The following is a 21,214-nucleotide window of genomic DNA, read 5'->3' as shown; positions in this document are numbered from 1 at the left end:
AAATGAATAAATGTTCTCTGGGGAGTTATACAGCAAGTCTGATACAACTGTGTTTTCCCATTATCTTTTCTTGGTTAACTACACTCATTTCCTTCAACCATTTCCAGCAAGAAAATGTTTGGTATTTCTTGCTATCTTTATTGTCAGTCTTTTGCATTTTTCTCAAGGTCAACAATGACCCATCTAAAGGGAGATGTCAGAATGTGAACACTACTTGGAGAACCGGCTGGCTAGCCCTGGATCCAGTGTGACTATCCTGTCCTGTATCCATGGTATATAGTCATTATCTAGGACTCTTTCAGGAGGTCACTCCTGCCCCTGAACTTTTTGTATGTCTGGACAGTTTCTTGACTATGAAACTAAGTACCCAGGTGACCATTAGGACTTTATTAATGGTCTAGGCAGGTAAGCAGAATCCCTTCTTCCCCTCCTGTCCCCTCCCCTTTGCTCCCTTCTCCACTCTTCCCTTTGCTGGAGGAGCTGAAGGAAGGGAACGGATTCTCTAAAGTCCTAACCTAAGAAAACAGGCCATGGTTGATGAGGGAGTTGGGGCAGGAAACCTCATCTTTTAATCTAGAATCTAGACCATGTGTCTGTCCATTTTGCTTCACGGCATGACTACAATGAGTTTTCTCTTAAAAAAAAAAAAGGCATCATTGGCTTCACATATTGGACGATATCCAAGGGGATGGGAGGATGCAATGTTTGCATTTGGACATGCTTTGAAAATTCCCGGATTAACGTGGACAAAAGGTATTTGCAAGGGACACAAAGATGCTTGCAGCGTGTCCGTGGACAAAAGATGCTTGCAGCATGTCCGTGGACAGAAAGGTATTTGCAGCGTGTCCGTGGACAAAAGATGCTTGCAGCGTGTCGGCTGGGAAAGTCTAGCCCCCGGTTCCCACCAAGACGGCAGCCGCCGACGAAGAGCGAGGGCCACCGTTCGCTGCAGAGGCAGAGACCCACGCTCTCCGTTCTCTATCGCGGCCAGGGGTCTAATTCCCAGTGGTTTGGACTGGAGGTTACCTGGGTGAGCGAGGGCTCCCCTGGACACTCGGAGCTCGGCTCTCGGGGTCGGGGGTCCCCGCGTCCGGGCCTCGGAGCCCCCCTTCCAGCCCTTCCCCCCCTTCCCCGCGGTCCGGGCGGCGGGCAGGCGGCGGCGGCGGCGCGGACGGGGGAAGCGCGGCGCCTCGGGAGCGCGCGGGGCCTCGCGTGCGCGCGCCCGCCGCCGGGCCGCGCGCGCCCGCCCCTCCGCGCGCCCGCGCGCCCGCGCCCCCGCGCCGGCCTCCCCGCCCCCCGCGCGTGCGCGCGCACTCCCGGGAAGTCTCGCGATGCCCTAGCCGGCGGCTCCCGCTGCGGGCGGCTCTGGCTGTTGCTGTGGTTGCCGGCGCGGCGGCGGCGGCGGCGGCGGCGGCGGCGGCGGTCCTGCCGGAGGTGTCGGCCCGCGGGCGGATGTTGACATCGTGTTGTTGTTGCTGCTGACGGTAATGGCGGCGGCGGCGGCGGCCGGGGCGGCAGCTGCCCTGTAGCCGGAGCCCGGCGGCCCAGGGCGGTCCCCGCGGCCTCGGAGCCCGCGGCCGCGACTCCCCGCAGCGCCCGCCGCCTCGCCAGCCGGAGCCCGGGCCCGGGCCCTGGAGTCGGGCCCCTTCGGGCCGGGGCGGGGGGCCCGGGAGGCCCAGGATGGCGGATTTCGACGAGATCTACGAGGAGGAGGAGGACGAGGAGCGGGCCCTGGAGGAGCAGCTGCTCAAGTACTCGCCGGACCCGGTGGTGGTCCGCGGCTCCGGTCACGTCACCGTGTAAGGCCCGGAGGAGGGGAGGGCGAGGACGGGCAGCGGCGGGGCCGGGCCGCCCCCGGCGTCGGGGCTGCGGGAGGAGCGGGCCGCCAGGAAGCGAGAACTTGCCTTCACCTCGTGTGTTTGGGTCGCCGGCGTGGGGACAGACGCTGCCCTCCATCCCTCCCCTCCCCCTCCCCCTCCCGCCCCTCCATCCTCCCCTGCAGGCCCCGGCGCTGTGGCGGGTCCCCGGGGGGAAGGTCTCTCCCGCGGGGTCTGCCCTTCAGCTTGCGGCGGAAGCGCAGTATGGACGGGGCGCCTCCCCCTCGTTTCCTCATCCCCTTGCCCCTTGTTGACGGGCGGCCCCGTGGCCAGAGGTGGGCCCTACGGGAAGGGGGGGGAGGCGCCCCCCCGTGACAGCTGGTCGTGAGCGGTTCCCCGTCGCCGTGCCCGTGCCTTGCACACGCACACGCACACGCAGGTCCCCCCAGCCTTGCAGGGTCCATTTCCGCGGAACTAACGCAGGCTCCTGTAATCGGCTCTGATAAAAATGTGTAGATGAACCAGCATCGGAGACCACGCAGAACGGCATACGTGTAACTACCCGGTTTTTTGTTTTGTTTTGTTTTGTTTTTGTTGTTTTGGAAAGAAATCTACGCGATGGACCCACTGAGCTCAGGTTCCTATTAAAGGGGCTCTCGGGGAATCCAAGCCTCCTCTGGGGGTGAACTCTGGCATCTATAGGGTTTCTTCCTTGGATAAGGGTCGTGTCCCTCCCCCTCCCCCGCGTAAGTCCGATTTGCAGCGTTTAAAAGTCCCGAGATCTTTCAAACAAATAAGGAGGGAGAGCTTCGCTTCGCCCCGAAGGGTCATGACTAATAAAAGGAATGCGAAGACTCGGACCAAATCCTGAGCTGTCCGGAAGCAGGAAGTTTGGTAACGTTTCTCCGAGAAGTGCGGAGCTTTGGACAACGTGGAGTGTTTATTATTGTTCGCTTCGGATCTCTTGTTAAGACGCCAGGTCCAAGCTTCCACGCTTGTCAGGTGTTCTCCAGACTGTTACCTGTTTAGTGAAATTAAAAAAAAAAAAAAAAAGGGACAGGGAGCCTGGGGCCGGCCTGGAGTAGTTTTCATGACCCTTCTGGTGTGTAGGGTGAGTGGGATGTGCCCTGAACAGCACTTGGAGGGAAATGGTTAAGACTTGCCATAGGAGGTTGTCAGCAGAACCCTGATCTCTCACTACGTGGTGCGACCAGCCATGTTGTTGTTTGGGTATGCTTATGTAATGCTTTGATTTCTTTAGCACCTGTCCCCTTTACATTCAGGTGACTTATAGGGTGAAGACGCTGCACGGGAAGACAATAGGATTTATCACCAGAATAACAGTTACTTAGTGTCTTCAGTGTCATCTCCAGCCGAATTAAGAGAGAGCATGGATAGTAAATCTCTAGCACGTATCACAGAACTTTTATAGCCTGCTATGTAATTTTTTTAGTGTGAGTCTTAGGACCTTTTTACCTTGTTTCTTTAAGATTTTATGTATTCATTCATGAGAGACACAGAGAGAGACAGAGGCAGAGGGAGAAGCAGGCTCCGTGCAGGGAGCCGGACGTGGGACTGCATCCCAGGACTCCAGGATCACGCCCTGGGCTGAAGGCTGTGCTAATCTGCTGAGCCACCCGGGCTGCCCCCTTTTTACCTTGTTTTGAACCTAAAGAGCATATGGGTGCCTAAAGAAGGGAATTTTCAGACTCTGGTGCTGTCTCCCTGCCTTGCCCCCTGTATTCTGCTTGTCAAAGGAAAAGCCTGTGAAATTCTGTTATTTAAAAAGGTGCAGCTATAGTTGTAATGTTTCCTTTGCTTAAAGGAAAAGAAAAACTAAGCACTTTGTTGAGTAAATAGGATATGTAATAGATGAAGCACTCAGAACCAAGTAGGTGATGAGTACATTTGGTTGTAGTTGTTTGCCTACTAGAGAGATTAGCAGGATAGGAAAGAATTATTAGTGGTTTTCAGTCTTACTGCCCCTTTAGGATTACCTGGAGAGATGAAAAAAAAAAAAAATAAACAAACGAACAAAAAACGGTGCCTTAACCCCAGGGCAGGCCAACTGAATGCCGGGTATCTGAGTGAGAGTCCCAGGCAAGAATGGATTTTTTTTTTTTTTTTTTTTTAAAAGCAAGTCCCACTGGTGAGGGGCAGCTCAGGTGGCTCAGCGGTTTGGTGCCGCCTTCAGCCCAGGATGTGATCCTGGAGGAGACCTGGGATCGAGTCCTGCGTCAGGCTCCCTGCATGGAGCCTGCTTCTCCCTCTGCCTGTGTCTCTGCCTCTCTCTGTCTCATGAATAAATAAATAAAATCTTAAAAAAAAAAAACAAAAAACAGTTCCACAGGTGATTCTAATGTGTAGCCAGGGTTGAAAACCACTATTCCAGAGTATGAGGAGGAACTCTCTGCCATTAGTAAGCAATATGCCTTTTTATATTGGGAGTTATTTCTGTGATCTGTACAATCACTTTACCTCTCTTCCCCATTACCTTGAATCTGGGCTCTAGGTTCAAATCTACCCCCAGTCACTTGGGTAGATTATATAACCTTTAAGATTATTAAGTATTATATGAGACCATATATGCCAAGGATTCATCACATTATGTGATACTGTGCTCAATAAATAATAACTTTCATTAGTTATCCTCCACAGTCAGTGTTCTGCTTTGAGAAACATAGCGGCAGAGTACTAAGAAATCAGAACTGCCATTTTCAGACCTAATGATGATTGACTTTTGTCCTATTTTTCCATTTCTACACAATTTACATGAGGTTAAATTGCCATGTAAAATATTTTGGTGACAATTAGTAAGAATCTTTATTGAAAACCTTAACCTGTTTTGTGGTGACATAGAGTAATAGTAATACAAAACTTTTTGGTGTGTGTGACTTTGTCATGCATAATACAAAGGAATGCTGTGCCAGTTAGTAGCCCAGTTAGTGCCTATAAAGGTTTTGAAATTGGTGCTTATGGGTTACTATAACTGTGAGCAGACTCAGTTTTTCTTGCCTCTAAATACAGATGGGAAAAACTAGTAAGGCAGTTATGGTAAAACTGCTGCTGCTCCCAGCCCACCTCTTTTTTTAAACCAAGGAGCTCTTTAGAGAAGTCTTCCTTTACTGATTTGGAAATAAATCATAGTACAAACTGAATTATCTGTAATTCTGATCAGTCTGAAAAGATATAGATTCATCCATGTGTATTTTTCATAGACTTCACTTTTGAGTAGACGTTTATAGTTGGATATTTTTGCTTTTTTTCCCTCCGTACTTCAATGTATCATGTTATAGTATTACTCTTATTTTGGGAATCACTGTATTCTCATATGACATGATTTGGCAAGTCATTATAGTGATGTGACAAAGTAAGTTACCTTCCATTTTCTACTACACAGGCAAGTTTTTGTTAGTTTGGGGGCATAATCAAATTTTAGGGATATAAGGATGTAATATAATAATTTGTCTAAACAAAGTCTGCTTTAATGTGGTTTTCAATATTTATTTATTATTTATTTATTTATTTATTTATTTGGTAGGCTCCACACCTAACATGAGCCCAGTGCAGGGCTTGAACTTATTATGACCCTGGGATGAACACCTGAGCTGAGATCAAGAGTCGGATGCTTAACCGACTGAGTCACCCAGGCACCCTGCAAATATTTTTATATTGACTGCAAATCAGACTTATACTTTGTACTTCCATCATGATCGGTTTTCTTTTTTGACATTCTTCTGGATGAGTTTAATAATTTTCTTCATTGTTAGATTTGCAAGTAGCAGTATGGAACAATATGGCAGTTCCAACAGAGAGATCTCTTATACAGAAGCATATTTTGAGGAAAAGTGATATTTGAAGGAAGAGGGGAATAAGTTCCTATTATTGCTTAATATTGATGTACATGTAATTTAAAAGACTTGAGTTCACATTTCAATTAAAAGTAGATTTTCTGTGTGTGTGTGTGTGAGAGAGAAAGAGAGGAAAGGGGGAGGGAGAGAGTCTTCTCATTCTATTATGTAATGAAGATGAGGGGAAAAGTGATTACTAGGTGGTGTAGGCCAGATTGGTTAGTATTTTAAAATTACGAAGTTTTTTACCTCTCAGTAAATTTGTGCAAAATACAGTGATCGTTGGTGAAGACTTTAACTTTTCATAATGATAGTGCTAAAGGATGTTAATCTAAAAGTTAGAATTTAAATATAGTTTTTAGGCCAGTATTTTCCTAGCTGATCTATCACTATAACTGACATTATTTGCTTCTGTCTCACTTCATGCCCTCCTGTATCACAATCACTTGGGGCTTTCCTAGGCATAATCTTTGACTTCTAACTTAAGCCCTGTCATAGAGCCAAGTTATTTTGCTAAAGTTTGTTTCTAATAATGTTATTCTCTTTTAATTTCACTAAATTATTGTATCTTCGTGTACTCTCTTCTGAGGTATAATCTTCCTACCATCTCCACAAATAATTCCTCATCCTTCAGCACCAGTTTTTACCAATGGCTGTGGAACTCACTCTCTTTGCTTGTCTTCATCTCAGGTATGCTGTGGAAAATCAAAAGATTTAGAAGTGTGACTTGAAATGAAGAAAGTTGGAAACTTCTTTGGGGTACAATAAGATCTTTGCATAGGAGATATCACAAGAACATCTTGACCTTTCAAATGGTAGCGTTAATAAAAGATGGTCTATCTTGAAATGTATCAGTATTTCAACACTGCTACCCGGAGATCTGATCATGATTTGTCCAAATAACAGAATTACTTTGATTAAACAGGTTTTTTTTTAACTTTATAATTTTCACCTCCTTTCCATTTTTAAAGATTAAACATTTTGTTTTGAGTTTTTGAAGACCTTATTTTGATGTTTTTCCATAAAGCTGTGAAGTTCTTTGAGAACAGGAATTGTGTTTATTGGTCTTTATTTCTCCACTATTTAATATAGTGTGTAGAATGTTATAAGTCCTAAAACGCTCTCTAAGTAAATGAGATAATTGCATACATTTTTGGATCTTGTCAGAATTACTAAAGGAGTAATTGTTTTCCTCCCTTCCTGAACCTCCTACTGAAGGCAAACAATATTTTACAGTAGAACTCTTATAAAATCATATTCAAAAGATAAATGGCTTCTCTCTTTTTGTTTTAACAAAATTTGATGATAATTATAGGAAAATTGTAACATTGAGACATTTTTTCCCCCAGAGAAATTTTTCTTACTCCTTATCATTTGAAAGGAAATTAGTTTGATTTAGAATATAGCATTGAACATATCTTTGATAATATAAAGAAAAAAATGCTGAATACTTTAATGGGATCAACTACTAAAACTTCTCAGTGGATAAACTTTCTTGAAGAAATGAGGAATATGGTAGCGAACTGAAGTTTCAAAATTTTACTGTATTTGAATTTGAAATTTAGATGGTGTTTCAGTCCAAACAGTTCAATGTTGGATTTATGCCTCTTAACAGATATAAAATTGACTACTGCTTAAAATTTTATGTGACTAGCTAAGTGGAATACTAAATGGTGAAAAATAAGTTATATGAAATTATTTATGATGGTAATTACTCAAATAGTATTATTCTAAATAATATTACTCTGAATAATAATATTTCTTTAAAGAACAGTATTTTTTACTTTGAGAGCTGCTCTTGAACTCCCAACTTGAGTTTATATTCTAATAGGTTAAAGGCTCAGGTTATTAGACCAACTGTAAACTTGGAAGGAGATTTTTAATTTTTTTTAAAGATTTTATTGATTTATAGACAGAGAGAGAGGCAGAAACACAGGTAGAGGGAGAAGCAGGCTCCATGCAGGAAGCCCCATGTGGGACTTGATCCTAGGACCCTGGGATCATGCCCTGAGCCAAAAGTAGACGCTTAACTGCTAAGCCACCCAGGCATCCCGGATCTTTTAAATCTCCATAGTGTCTGTGTCTAGTTCAGCTTTCTAATCTATAAAACTACTTATGATTTTATTCTCAATAAAATTAGGTTTTCAATATAACACGTAGCAACAGCTATGTTTAGTGTCTTTAGTATCTTCTGTGAAAGATTTTTTTGTGACTTTTCATAATTTGTTTCAGAATCCATTTATAAAATCAGATCTTAAACCAAACCTTCAGTGTTCATGTAGTGTAGCTTAATCCCAATGCAAGATTTCTTAAACTTGCCTGATTATCAAAATCACTAAGAGCGTTTTAAAAGATACACATTTTAGGTTCTCTGCTCTAACATCCCCAATCAAAATCTCAAGAAGAGTCTAGGAATTTTTATTTTTAATAAGAGCTTAGGCGATTCTCTTATCATATTAGACACATTTAGAAGCAATTGATGGTATGTGGCACAACGAGTATGGTCTTTGATGTTCAGCAGGTTAGTTTTAATTCTCAGATAGTTCCCAACTGTAACCTAAATGTAACCATTAACCTTTCTGTGCTTTAGTTTTTTCATTTGCAAAAGGGATAATGTCTACCTCAAAGATTAGGTATGGGAGTCCAATATAATTTACCTAATGTGGTGGACTCACAATAAACATTTAGCAAATTGTTACTTATTACATATTTTGGTATTTATCCCTTCATGCACATTTTGTGGCTCATCTTTATCATTTTCTTGGAAATCCATCGAAAAGGTAATATATGCTTTCCTGCTTTTAAACAAGATCTTGAGCATAAGTCAGAATTATCCAATTGAGTTGAAACATTTAATCAGCAGGTATTATCAGGTTGGTATACAGTGATATTCTTAGGGGTCATTCAGGTATTTTGGGGTTTGAAGATCTTCTCTAAAGGGCACTTCCATTTACATTTCACATGTGTGGGCTTTCCTTTCTGTTTACCTTCTTTCTATCTAATAGATGAATTGTAGGTTGGGAATGAGACAACCAACATAATTAGAACTACGAAATAAGAAAAATTGCGGGCAGCCTGGGTGGCTCAGCGGTTTAGCGCTGCCTTCGCCCCAGGGCCTGATCCTAGGGGCCCTGCTGGATCCAGTCCCACGGTGGGCTCCCTGCAGGGAGCCTGCTTCTTCCTCTGCCCCCCCCCCCCCCCCCCGTGTCTCTCATGAATAAATAAAATCTTTAAAAAAAAAAAAAAAAGAAAAGTTGGCTAAGAGTACTGGATTTAGATGCTTGAATTTTAATACTTGAGTTTTAAGATATTTGTTTCCTCAAATAATTTTTTATTGAGGTTTTTTGATAAGTAGTTTGACAAGCATTTATTATTTATTTATTTATCTTTTTAAAGATTTTATTTATTTATTCATGAGAGACAGAGAGAGAGAGAGGCAGAGGGAGAAGCAGGCTCCACGCAGGGAGCCCGATGTGGGAATCGATCCTGGAACTCCAGGATCACGCCCTGGGCCAAAGGCAGGAGCTAAACCACTGAGCCACCCAGGGATCCCGACAAGCATTTATTAAATTTTATGTTAGGTATTATGTGAGACAGTAGGTACATAGTTGTGAATAAAACAAACATAGTTGCTCTGTCCTCACAGAGCTTATAGTTAAGAGACAAATTATGTCTGAGCAAATTGCTGCGAAGGAGCCCTTTAAATAAAGTGCTGTGACTGATAATAATGGGATTAGGGAGAAGCTCTTCTGAATAGTAGCATTTTAGGAACTATGAAAGGTTCTGTGAAGAGCATTCCAGGTATGGAGAAGAGCAAAATAGGTCTGGCTGGCCGGAGGAACTGAAAGGCCACTTGGGTGCAGTGGCCAGAATGTAGTGAGTAAGGGGGATGGTGCCTTGACATGAAGTTGGTGAACTGAATAGGAGCAGGAGAGGATTGTAGAGGGATTAGAGTGAAACAGGAGAGAGTAGTTAGGAGGCTGCTGAATGGCCTGGATGAGACATGATGGTTGTGGTGATGGTCTTTAGATAAAGTTCTGTCTAGAAGTCATCAAAGTTCACAACTCTCAGTGAGGTCTGAAAAAACAGCAGGAACTCCTGGTGCCATCTCTTTCCCCATTCCATCTCATCCTCATTCCCATCTCGTGTTTTGCTGTGTTTTTTGCTTTGGTTTTATAAGGAGTGAGGTCAAAGAACTGTGGTTGCCTTTACTGTTGACTAGAGGCCCTCTCGATGACATACCTGCATTTCCTGTTCTGCTACCATAGGGCAGCTAGTGCAAGGGAACAGCGTGTCCCGGAAGTAGAGAGGGGCTTTCCCACAAGATCATAGATTTTGAAGTGAGCTTTGTAAAGTCTTACCCTTTGGCTACGAGAGGCGTGGTGTTTGACAATGATCTGTTTATTAGATTTGAGGAAAAGACTGTGCTTTTTAAGTCTTTACACTTAAAACTAAATTGAATATACAAGGGCTGAATTTTCTCACAAAGACCTAGACAACTGATTTTTTTTCTCCTTAAGCTCTTCTCCATCTATGTAGGTCTATGTAGGATCTTACCATCTAAGAAAACCTAAGCTTATGTTGGTTAGAGTTGGTTTGACTTTGGGGTAACCAAACTTTGTGTTGTTGTTTTTTTTAATCGTGAGTGTGTATATGTGTGTGTACTTCCTGCAAGAGCTCTTTTTTTTTTTTTTTATTCTCTTTGATTTTGTGTTGTAGTTATAATGGAGTCCTTGAAGTTTAGTAAAGGAATTCCTGTGTACCCAGCCTTCTTTTTCTGCCATTTCTAAACTATTCTAAATGTCCTTGAAATTTATATTTTTGGTAGTTTATATTATAATCCAGTTCAACCTATATATTCTTAAATGAACATAATTTATCACTATTGTGTTGCTTGTAAGATTTATATGTGAAGAATATTCTAATGTATGTATAAATTAGATAGTTGAGTTAGATTAGTTGAACTCATATATTGTTAGAGGTTACTACCAAGAAGTTTAATCAGTATATATTTAAATAATTTCCATTGTTTAATAACATATGTAATCGTCTATAAATACTTGAAAATACAATCTTAATAGTTGAAAATTAGTAAAATTCTAATGCTAGAATATTATAGAACTATTAGTGATGAGGTTTATGATAAAACAAATTAATAAATTATTTAAAAAATAAGTCTTTGATTTCACTAGTTTATTAATAAGATTGTATTTTCACAGAGCTGGATGAACCCAACCAAATATTCAGAATTTGGTCACACAGAATTTTTAGACGTGTTCTGAGATTCATATTTATGTCCTAACTCCAGGGGTTCTGTGTCTTCTGGGAAAGCACAGTATACTTTCAGTTCTAGCCCTTCTTCTTTGAGTTTCATTGATATTCAGATATTCAGATGTGTATTGAGGCAACCAGATGAATTTAAAGCATGGTTTTTATGAATTAACATCTCTTAATTTCTTCCGTAGTTATGATGAATTTATCTCCCAAAATAGCTAAAAAGCTGATTCCATTGAGCTCAGAGTTCAACATTATGAAATAAGTGCTGTCTTCACTTGCCATCTGCATAGTTGATGTTTTCAGTTTGAATCTGAAATTTTTGGTTCATGTATTCATAGGTCTTGTCATATCTGTAGGAAGATAAAATTCTATGAGCCGAGATTTGTACAGGTTGAATGTCTCAGGATCCAAAATATCCAAGACTGATTTTCATAATCTTTTCCCCAAATCAATTTCAACTGCAGCCTTTTTATTCTCAATTGGTGGCAGATCTGGCAACCTATTTGCTTAGGCTAAAAACATCTCTGACACATCTGTAAGGTCTCTCTTTCTCTTTCACTTCATCCAGGCTGTCAGGAAATCATCCATTGGCTCTGTCTTCAAAATGTATTCAAAATTTGACCACTTTTTGTTATCTCCACTAACCAGTGTGAGCTGTCACCATCTCACTTCTGCTTACGCTGAATTTTTTTTCTCCCTTCCTCCTTTGCTTCTCAGCCTTTACAGTCTTCTTAGTACTTCTCCCATAGAGATTATTTTATTATTTTATTTTATTTTATTTTATTTTATTTTATTTTATTTTATTTTATTTTATTTTATTTTATTTTAATTTTTAGAGATTCTTTTAAAATCAGATCCTGTCTCTTTTGTATCAAACCTCCCCAAAGCTCCCCATCTTCAGAGTTTAAGTTCCTTTTGGTGGCCTACAAGACCTATGTGATCTGACCCATTGTTACTTTTCTGACTTTCTGCTATTCTTTCTTAAAAAAAAAAAAAAGAACAAAGCAAATTTATTTATTTAGTTTAGAGAGAGTACAAGTGCGTGAGAGAGCACAAGTGGGGGTGGGAGTGGGAAGGAGGGGGTTGGGAGAGACAGAGGGAGAAGGAAAGAAAGAAACTCAGGCTCCACACTGAGCATGGAGCCCCAAGGCGGGGCTGGATCCCAGGACCCTGAGATCATGACCTGAGCAGGAATCAAGTCAGATGCTCAGTCGCCTGAGCCACCCAGACACCCCTCTATATTCTTTGATTTGTTTACCCCACTCTAGTCACACTGGCTTCCTTTCTATTCTCTGAGTGATTCCAGGCACGCTCCTGGCTTAGGACTTTTGCACTGGCTTGTTCCACTTTCTGGAATATTCCCTCCAGATATCCAAATGGCTGGCTCATTCACCTTCAGATCTTTCACAGTTATTTTCTTTTCACAATTGTCTTCTTAATGACCCCACCCCCTCCCATTTAAAATTAAAACTCATTTATTTCTCCCTTACTCTTTTTTTCGTAACAGCTTTCTCAAGGAGTTGAGATGAGACATACTTGATAAAAAGTACAAAGTTTTGACAGCCTTCTCTTGCAAAGAGAAAAACTAAACTTTATGACAAAAATAAAGTTTTAAACTTTCTTCTTGTTTTAATAGCAACTGTCCCACCGGTAAAATGTGAATTCAGGAAGCCTTGCTAATTTTTTTTTTTCTGAAAAACTTTGGGACACCATTTGATCTTTGGGCCATTGTTGACGCTGAGAGGCCAGTTTGTCTTACCTGAAGCAAATAAAACCAGATGGGAGATTTGCTTTCCCAAGACAGTAGACCTCATGGCTTTCTGAACCAGGATTAGAATTTGGGCATTAGGTCTCTCCTTTGTATTGCTCTACCATCTTTACCACAGTAACTTCTCTGTGCTTTTCAACCTTTGTCTTAACCTGGATTCCTGGCCTGATGCTTGCCCATATTAGCTTGTAGAGTTTTTAACTCATCAGTGTTGCCCAGCTTTCCTAAACCTAGCACCTTCCTGGATACCCCGTTTCCTGTATACCACCTCCTGACCTTGAAAAGGTTGGCAAAAAGTTGGAAAATCTTTCACAGTTAACGTTAGGCAATTCGATCATTGGCTATTCTATTTGCTAAGCTGTTTGAAGAGGATGTTTGTGAAGTCATTGATATTTGGGTGTTCTCTAGTTTATCAAGTTGTCCAAAGTGGCTATTAAATGATATTGCCCAGTTTATTAGAAGAATGATAACCATAATAAAAACACACTAGACATTTATGTTGTTTTATAATAATAAAAGCAGTTACAACATACAGTGTTTATGCCATTCACTGTTGGTGCTTTGTTACATTATTTAATGAGTTAGGCACTATTATTGTCCCTGGTGTATGAATAAGGAAACTCAGGCTCAGAAAACATAACGTAACTTACTCAGAGTGACACATCTAGTAAATGGTAGTGTTAAGATTTCATTCCAGGAGGTCTGGCTGGCTCCAGAGTCTGTTTGCTTAATTGCTTCTTTTATTTTATGGAACCAAAGCAACAAACGTATGCATTTTCTATATTATTCATCAACACAAACATTTATAAATCCTGTATATTTTGGGAGTTTAGGTACAAATGTGAAAAGCTGAAAAACAGATTTTATTTTTCTAGGTCCATATGAGAACGTTAACATTTATTTTGTACTAGTTTTTTTTTTTTTTAAATGTAACTTTTTTATTTTTTTTAATTTTTATTTATTTATGATAGTCACAGAGAGAGAGAGAGAGAGAGAGAGAGGCAGAGACACAGGCAGAGGGAGAAGCAGGCTCCATGCACCGGGAGCCCGACGTGGGATTCGATCCCGGGTCTCCAGGATCGCGCCCTGGGCCAAAGGCAGGCGCCAAACCGCTGCGCCACCCAGGGATCCCTATTTTGTACTAGTTTTAATTGTATAATTTCTGTTTGATGGAAAATAACTCTTTCTCCCTCCATTTCTCAAATATTTTCTCAGTCTACAAGTTTTCTAGGTCAAGGAGATAAACATTTTTTTTACACTTTCAGAGAATTACTAGAGGCATTGACCTGTAGTAGAAATTGCCCCCGGCTTGGGTTCAAGAAAGTAAGGCTCTAGACTAGATCTTACATATTATGTTATTTACCTCTTAGATATTTTTCCATCTGTGAAATGAAATGTTTGGACTGAATGAAAACTGTGTTCTTTTCCAGCTTTCCAATTCTGAGATTTGTACTGTTGTGAACTAGAAATTATTCTTTTCTCTTTAATTTCTAAATTCTTTACAGTATACTTGTTACATCTCTAAAAATCCTTTAAGAATGTACTCTACAATATACCTTAAAAGTATAATTATTTTGAAATCTAGGCATGTCAATTGCACATATATTTCTTTACTTTAACTTAAAAACAAACCCCTTTGGGTGCCTGGCTGGCTCAGTTGGTGGAGCATGTGACTCTTAATCTTGGGGTTTGAGTTCAAGTCCCGTGTTGGGTATAGAGATTACTTAAAAATAAAATCTTTAAAAACAAATACTCTTTAATCTATTTTCTCCTTCAGGTTTAATCTTTTTTCTTTTTCTTAAATCCTTTTTCTAATTATAAGGAAAAACAAAGATTATTTAGAAATTGGGAAATAGGGATGTCTCAGTGAAGCAGAAAATAAGCTGCCTATAATTACCAAGAGACCAAGGTCATTTAATATTTTGGTGTCTTTATTTTTCATCCTTACTAAATTTTTCTTTCTAGGAGTCTTTTCTTTTTAATATTTATTTATTAGAGAAAGAGTGCACAAGTGAGAGTGAGCAGGGGTTGAGGGTGGGGAGTTAGGGGAGGAGCAGAGGGAGAGGGACTTAAGCAGATTCCTTGCTGAGTGTGGAGCCCCACAGAGGGCTCAGTCCCACAACCTGGGGATCATGACCTGAGCTGAAATCAAGAGTCAGACACTTAACCGACTGAGCCACCCAGGAGTCCCTGTTTAGTTTAAAATAGCAATATATGTTATAGACATTTTGGAAAACTTGGAAATCTAGAAAATGAAGTATCACTCATAAGCTTCTTGCCTATGATTAACCATGATTAATATTTTGATGGATTAACTTTGTGAATTTTTCTCTGCATATGTGTAAATATTTTTACTAAAAAATTGAAACCATACTTAAAAGGATTTTGTATTCTACATTTTTCATTTAACATATTGGGAACATTTGCCAGTTATATGAGGGTTCTTAAAGTATGAAATACAGGCTCCATAGATTTCTATACATTTCTAGAAGAATTGACCCAGTACTACCTGGGTCAAAAGTTACGAATTTTTTTTTTTTTTACTTTTATATACTATCAAATTTTACTCTGAACGTTTCTATTATTTTGTAAGTTTTTTTTCTTTTTTTTTTTTAATTTTTTATTTATTTTTATTTATTTATGATAGTCACACAGAGAGAGAGAGAGGCAGAGACACAGGCAGAGGGAGAAGCAGGCTCCATGCACCGGGAGCCCGACGTGGGATTCGATCCCGGGTATCCAGGATCGTGCCCTGGGCCAAAGGCAGGCGCCAAACTGCTGCGCCACCCAGGGATCCCAGTTTTTTTTCTTTATAGTTGAGAGCACAGTGTATGTACAGTTTTGTGTTTTCTTTTTAACTTCATGGTATAACACATATTTCCTATGTTATTAGTTTGCAAACTTTATTTTTTTTAAAGACTTATTCGAGAGCGGGATTATTTTTTAGGCTAGATTCCTGAAAGAGAAAGTACTATGACAAAGGTCTAAATATTTGTAATGCCAAATTATTTCTGGAATGGTTGTAATAATTTAAAGTTCCATTGACGGTGCTTGATAAATATTTTTTAGTTTTTTTTTTTTTTTAAGATTTAAAAAAAGAACATTTATTCATGAAAGACATGAAGACACACACAAGAGGCAGCAACATAGGCAGGCTCCCCACTAGGAGCCCCCTGTGGAACTTGATCCTGGGACCCTGGGTCCATGCCCTGAGCCCAAGGCAGATGCTCAACTGCTGAGTCATCCAGGTGTCCCATATTTTTTTAGTTTCATTTACATATTAGTCTTTGTAGATAACTGAATTAAGATGCCATCCACCTTGAATTGTATCTTTTGAAATTATTAAATGCTACTTGCAGCTTTTTAGATTAATACAGATTATTAGGTTTGAGGGGAGTTTAGCTTCCTATCCATTACTCTTCTTTCAAGAATATCAAATTGTAATTTTACATGATAAAATTTGGCTTTTTCGATATTGTCCAGGTCTAATTGTACTTTGATTTAGAATAAAGGAAGTTATTTTTTGCCATACTCAAAAACTTTAGACTTGGAGAGCATAATAGATAAAGGTAAGTAATTTATAATAAAAGCAGTAATTTATAATGCAGTCAAGTTAAGCTGAGACATATATCTCATTTTCATTGCTAACAGACCCCACTTCCTGCCAAAATTAAAAAAAAAAAAACAAAAACACTCCCCCAAACTGAACTAAGATAGTATAAAAACTAAGTAACCTATGTAACATCAAAACCATTTAAGATGGTATTTTGCAATTACATTACTAAACATGACATGTGCCTTTTCTAATCGATTTAGTAAAGTAAGATGATCTTAAAACAGTAATGCTTTGATTGCCCTAGAATGAAATAAACAAACAAAAAGCTCTTTCTTTCTCAATAAAATAAATAAATCTTTTTAAAAATGAAGTTTGCAAACTAATAATATAGGTAATACATAACAGTATAGAAAAAGCCTGCCAGAAATCAAAGACATTGCAAAGGAGGTATTTGCTGTAGCCAACTAAGATATTCCCCCACTCTAATTCTCAAGCTCTTTGCTAGGAGAAAGCATGCTCTATTAAGGAGGACTTGCTGAAAAAATTGTTTTCAACTACTCTGTAGACTGGTCTCATCAGTAAAGAAATGTAGATTAAAGTCTGGGTTGTAGTAGTTTGAATAATGAATGGAAGATGAGATAAAGACAGTTAATGTGAGGACTCTTTCAGGACACTATATGAGGAAGGAAAAGAGGTGGATGCCATCATACACTGAGGGAGAAGAGAATAGGATTTCAGATTCTCCACCTGGGTAGACATAAGCAGGTTTGTAGGCTATGTGTAAGCAGCCAAAAGAGAGGGAACAATACACTGATTGCAGAGGAGACTGGAGGAGATAAAACCAGGAGCAAATGGTTAGCTTTTGGGAAGCTAAGCTTGCCTTCGTTGAGAAAAATAGTAAAGATACTGAGGACATAAGTACGTCTAATTGGGATGAAGACGAGAGTCTAAACTGTCCTGAGAGTAGGAAGGTGTACAGAAAGGAGTTAACATAGCAGGCTCCAGACTTCTGTCCTTAGAAACACTTGTTTGTAGTATTGGCTCTTGGCAGGTGTCTGGGAGCTTGGACTTGAGGAGGGTTCCCAGTATTCCCCAAACTGATAGGAATGGCTCACTGAGCCTAAATTGTTTGAACAAACAATGTTATTTATACTGAACACCTGCTTTCCTTCTGAGAATCTGGAATTTTGGTCTCTGTTAGTAGAGGGTGCATGTATACCAGTTCCTGATAAAAGCCTTGGGCACTGAATCTCTAATGAACATTCCTGGTAGACAGTATTGTATACATGTTAAAACTAGTTGCTGGAGGAATTAAGCACATCCTTGTGCCTTCACTGAGAAGATACTCTTGCAAGCTTGCTCTTGGTTTCTTTGGACTTTGCCCTTTGTTCCTTCTCCTTTTGCTGATTTTGCTTTTGTATCTGTCTGCAGTGAGTACAACTATATACTGAGTCATGTGAGCCTCCTAGTAAATCATCAAACGTGAGGGTAGTTTTGTGGAGCTCTAGCACAGAGAGTGTGACCTGGAAGGCTGAAAATGATGATTGAGATTTGGAGCAATGTGATAGAAACAGAAATCATGGGCATCAGAAGAAGACAGAACAGTGGTGTGGAAATTTGCAATGAAGAGTTAGTGGAATGTAGACATATTTTCTGTTTTGGAAATTGATCATTCAGCGAATGTTTATTGAGTATTTATCAGGCATTGGGCCAGACTGTTGGGATATAAAGATAATTTAGATACCTACCCACAAACAACTCAGAGTAGGGAATTAGGCTTGTAAACATAATTATAAAGTATGATAAGGACTGCACAAGAGAGAATGTAGTCAAGTATCATGGGAACATGGAAGATGGAGTCTGGAAGGTGGGCTTCCAGAGAATGAGCTATGATTGAGAATTTTTAGGAAAGAGTGTCATTCTAAGAGGATGTTTGGTTATATTGGAGAAGAAAAAAAATTTTTTTTTAAAGAAGAGATAAGGAGTTATGCAGGGTAGATATACAGATTAGGGGTACCAAAGTTAAATCTTAAAAGGAATTTAGAAGGGAGGTGATCTATCAGGAAAGGGAGTTTTTTTTTTTTTTTTTTTTTTTTTTTTAAGATTTTATTTATTTAGGAGAGAATGAGTGGGGAGGGGCAGATGGGGAGGGAGAAAGAATCTGAGGCTGACTCTGCAGTGTGTGTGGAGCCTGACGCTAGACTTGATCTCAGGAATCTGAGATCATGACCTGAGCTGAAATCAAGAGTCAGACGGTTAACTGACTGAGCTACTCCGGTGCCCCAGAAAAAGGAGATTCTGAATTGGATGAAGATGAGAGTGCAAGGTAACAGATTGGCTTACGCTTTGAGTTATAGCTATAGAATGAGGTGACAGTGAAATGGAAGAAGGTGAGATAAGAGTAAAACAAGCCTATTTGAAGATTCCTTTAGAGTTAGGTGTAAAGTTGCTGTTTCTCTCCAAAGCTTTACTAGATAATATTACATGAACTTTCAGAATTACCTCAAATTACATAAAAGTAAAATTGGCTTTGTACATGCTATCTTTGGTTTAAAAGCTGTATAAGTCATCTATTCTAGGATCTTGTTATGAAGTATTACAGAGAAGATGCTCAGTGGTTGTGATTTGAATGAATTCTCTTTTCAAGACTTGTAAACTTGTTATGGATAAGAATAAACTAGGTTAAGTTTAATGTACTTTATCTTGTCATATTTACCATTCTTTGAAAAAAGTTTAAATCTTTTATCAATTCTGAAGCCATGAGTGTTTTAACCATAATTGAGAAAGAGGTCTTTTAGGTAATGGGAAATGTAGATATAGCACATGTCTACATGTTTACATTTTCTTTTATATCATCTTATGGACTGACAGTAGATATTGAATGGTAAATGAGACAGCTGTTGGTAGCACTTTGTCAATGTTTACTTTCTTCTTTATTTTGTCTTTCCCTCTTCTACTTCTCTTTCCCCACTTTTCCCTACATTTTTTTTTTCCTTTTGCTTTTTATTGCCTGTGTGTAGCCTGGAGACCCACTAAAAATAACAACCATTGCTCATCTCCACCAGTGACATTCAAAGCTAGGAAAAAAAGATCTATTAAGTAATAAGCTTTGAACTTAGTTTTTAAGGTATAGGTGGTAGCTCTAATATTTTTAATTGAATCATTTTTTCTCTTGTTTATGTAGTGTTGGTTCGTTAACTTTCAGCCTCTTACTTTTTAAAAATCAAGACTGTCACTTCAAGGAAAACAACTCTTAGCATTTGTTGTCAGTAATGAAACTCTAGCTTTCAGATGAAAATTAGAATTTTGGAAAACTTGTATCTGTCACTGGAACTTGGCAGTTTCCCATATTTTCTAGTGAGCTCAGTGGTCATATTAATGAATGTGATGATTCTAATATTATAATGAAGTGTGCCAACATTTTGAAGATTTGAATAACTCAATTTACTCAGTTTACTAATATTTTCAAGGGACAAATGTATGAAGTTACAAAATCAGGTATTGGTAAAACCATTCAAAACGTAATATATACCAATGGAATTTAGTTTAACATAGCTAAAGTTAAAAAAACAAAACAAAACAAAAACATAGCTAAAGTTTAAAAGGTAATTGATGTAGTTTCAGTTATCTCCAGACACTACCATGTGTTGAGTTTTGGTATATTATCAAAGAATGGTATACACAAATTTCCAACTACATATCTGGTGAGGCCTAATTTTCTTTATAAACATCAACCAAAGAGCGTATCACAGCAGATTGAATGCACAAAGAAATGTGAGAATCCAACTGTCTTCCATTGTCAAATGTTAAGGAGATGTGAAAATGTAAAATAGTACTTCTCTCTCCAAAATTTTTTGGTTTGAAAAAGTCATTTCTCATAAAAATGTTATATTTGTTAGCATATACTGGGATCATTTATGAATAAGGTGTTTTTTTTTTTTTTTTTTAAGAATTATTTATTTACTTGTGAGGAATAGAGCTGGAAGGGGAGAAAGAGGGCAGAGGGAGAAGAGAATCTCAAGCCAACTGCCCTGAGCGTGGATCCTGACTGGGGTGGGGGTGGGAGGGGTCAGTCTCATGACCCTGAGATCACTACCAGAACTGAAACCAAGAATTGGTTGCTTAACTGACTGCATCACCTAGGGGCCCCTATGAATAAGTTGTAAAAATGTTTTAGATGTCTTAGTTCTAATGTCTAATCCAAAATATTGGTAAATATAAAGCACATAAACTTAAGTTATTGAGGTCCTCAAAGATTTAGGAGAGGGAAGGTCCTGATGCCAAACCTTTGAAAACCCCTGTAACAGAGAACTATATTCCAAATGCAGATGGAGAAGGGGTGCCTGATTATCATGGCTCATTCTACTAGTAATCATAAGTACTTATTTGGATATTATATGTCTTGGTTAGAGATTTTAAAAGAGAAAGCAAAGCGTGGTTGGGGTTCACTCTTGTGGACTTCAAGGGCTTCAAGTGCAGCATTTTCTTTACATTTATTTCAGGTATTCTTGTTCAGTGGGTGGGAAATGCAAGCAAAAGGGAATGGAATATTCATTAACACCAAGTTAATGACTGGTAGAAAAGCTAAGCATTCTATATAGTGATAATCTTGTCACGGGGTAATCTTTCTTGGTATTTTTTTTTAGGGGTGAGATGAAGGAAGAGGAAGGTTTACTATCTGTTCCTCAGATGCAACTTAACAAGAAGTATGACTGAAGAGGAACTAAGTCAATGTCCTTGGAACTACAAGTTCTTATCAGAAGAATAACTAGCCTGACTTAAAAGGAGCCCTGACCTGCAGGAACAACAGAGCAATTAATTAGCTTGTTATGTTCCCTGGGTAAAGAATCAACACTCACATGGCCAGCAGTCAGTGTAGCCAATAAGGAAATATTCAGGCTCTAGAAAAAAAGGAAATTAGGGTTTAAACTCATCCTGGACTGCT

The 21,214-nt window shown here is 39.5% G+C and overlaps 1 protein-coding gene across 5 annotated transcripts in view; it reads left to right on the top strand.

The window, feature by feature from the left end:
• The first annotated feature begins 1,411 nt into the window (after positions 1-1,411).
• Positions 1,412-21,214, top strand: part of CHIC2 (cysteine rich hydrophobic domain 2) — a 60,769-nt gene continuing 40,966 nt past the window's right edge. The window contains exon 1 of one of the 5 annotated variants that reach the window (XM_077848035.1): positions 1,412-1,799. In XM_077848035.1, the coding sequence (XP_077704161.1) occupies positions 1,681-1,799 (119 nt within the window). In that variant the 5' untranslated portion in view covers positions 1,412-1,680. Of the gene's footprint in view, positions 1,800-2,114; positions 2,372-4,029; positions 6,359-21,214 lie in introns of those variants that run through there. The other 4 variants (XM_077848034.1, XM_077848038.1, XM_077848037.1 and 1 more) reach the window with 4 other exon arrangements.

The sequence above is a fragment of the Canis aureus genome, chromosome 14 (genome assembly GCF_053574225.1).
Source record: "Canis aureus isolate CA01 chromosome 14, VMU_Caureus_v.1.0, whole genome shotgun sequence".
NCBI classification, from domain to species: Eukaryota; Metazoa; Chordata; class Mammalia; order Carnivora; family Canidae; genus Canis; species Canis aureus.
Note: the sequence above shows the minus strand (reverse complement) of the source record. Positions and strands in the feature narration are given on the sequence as shown.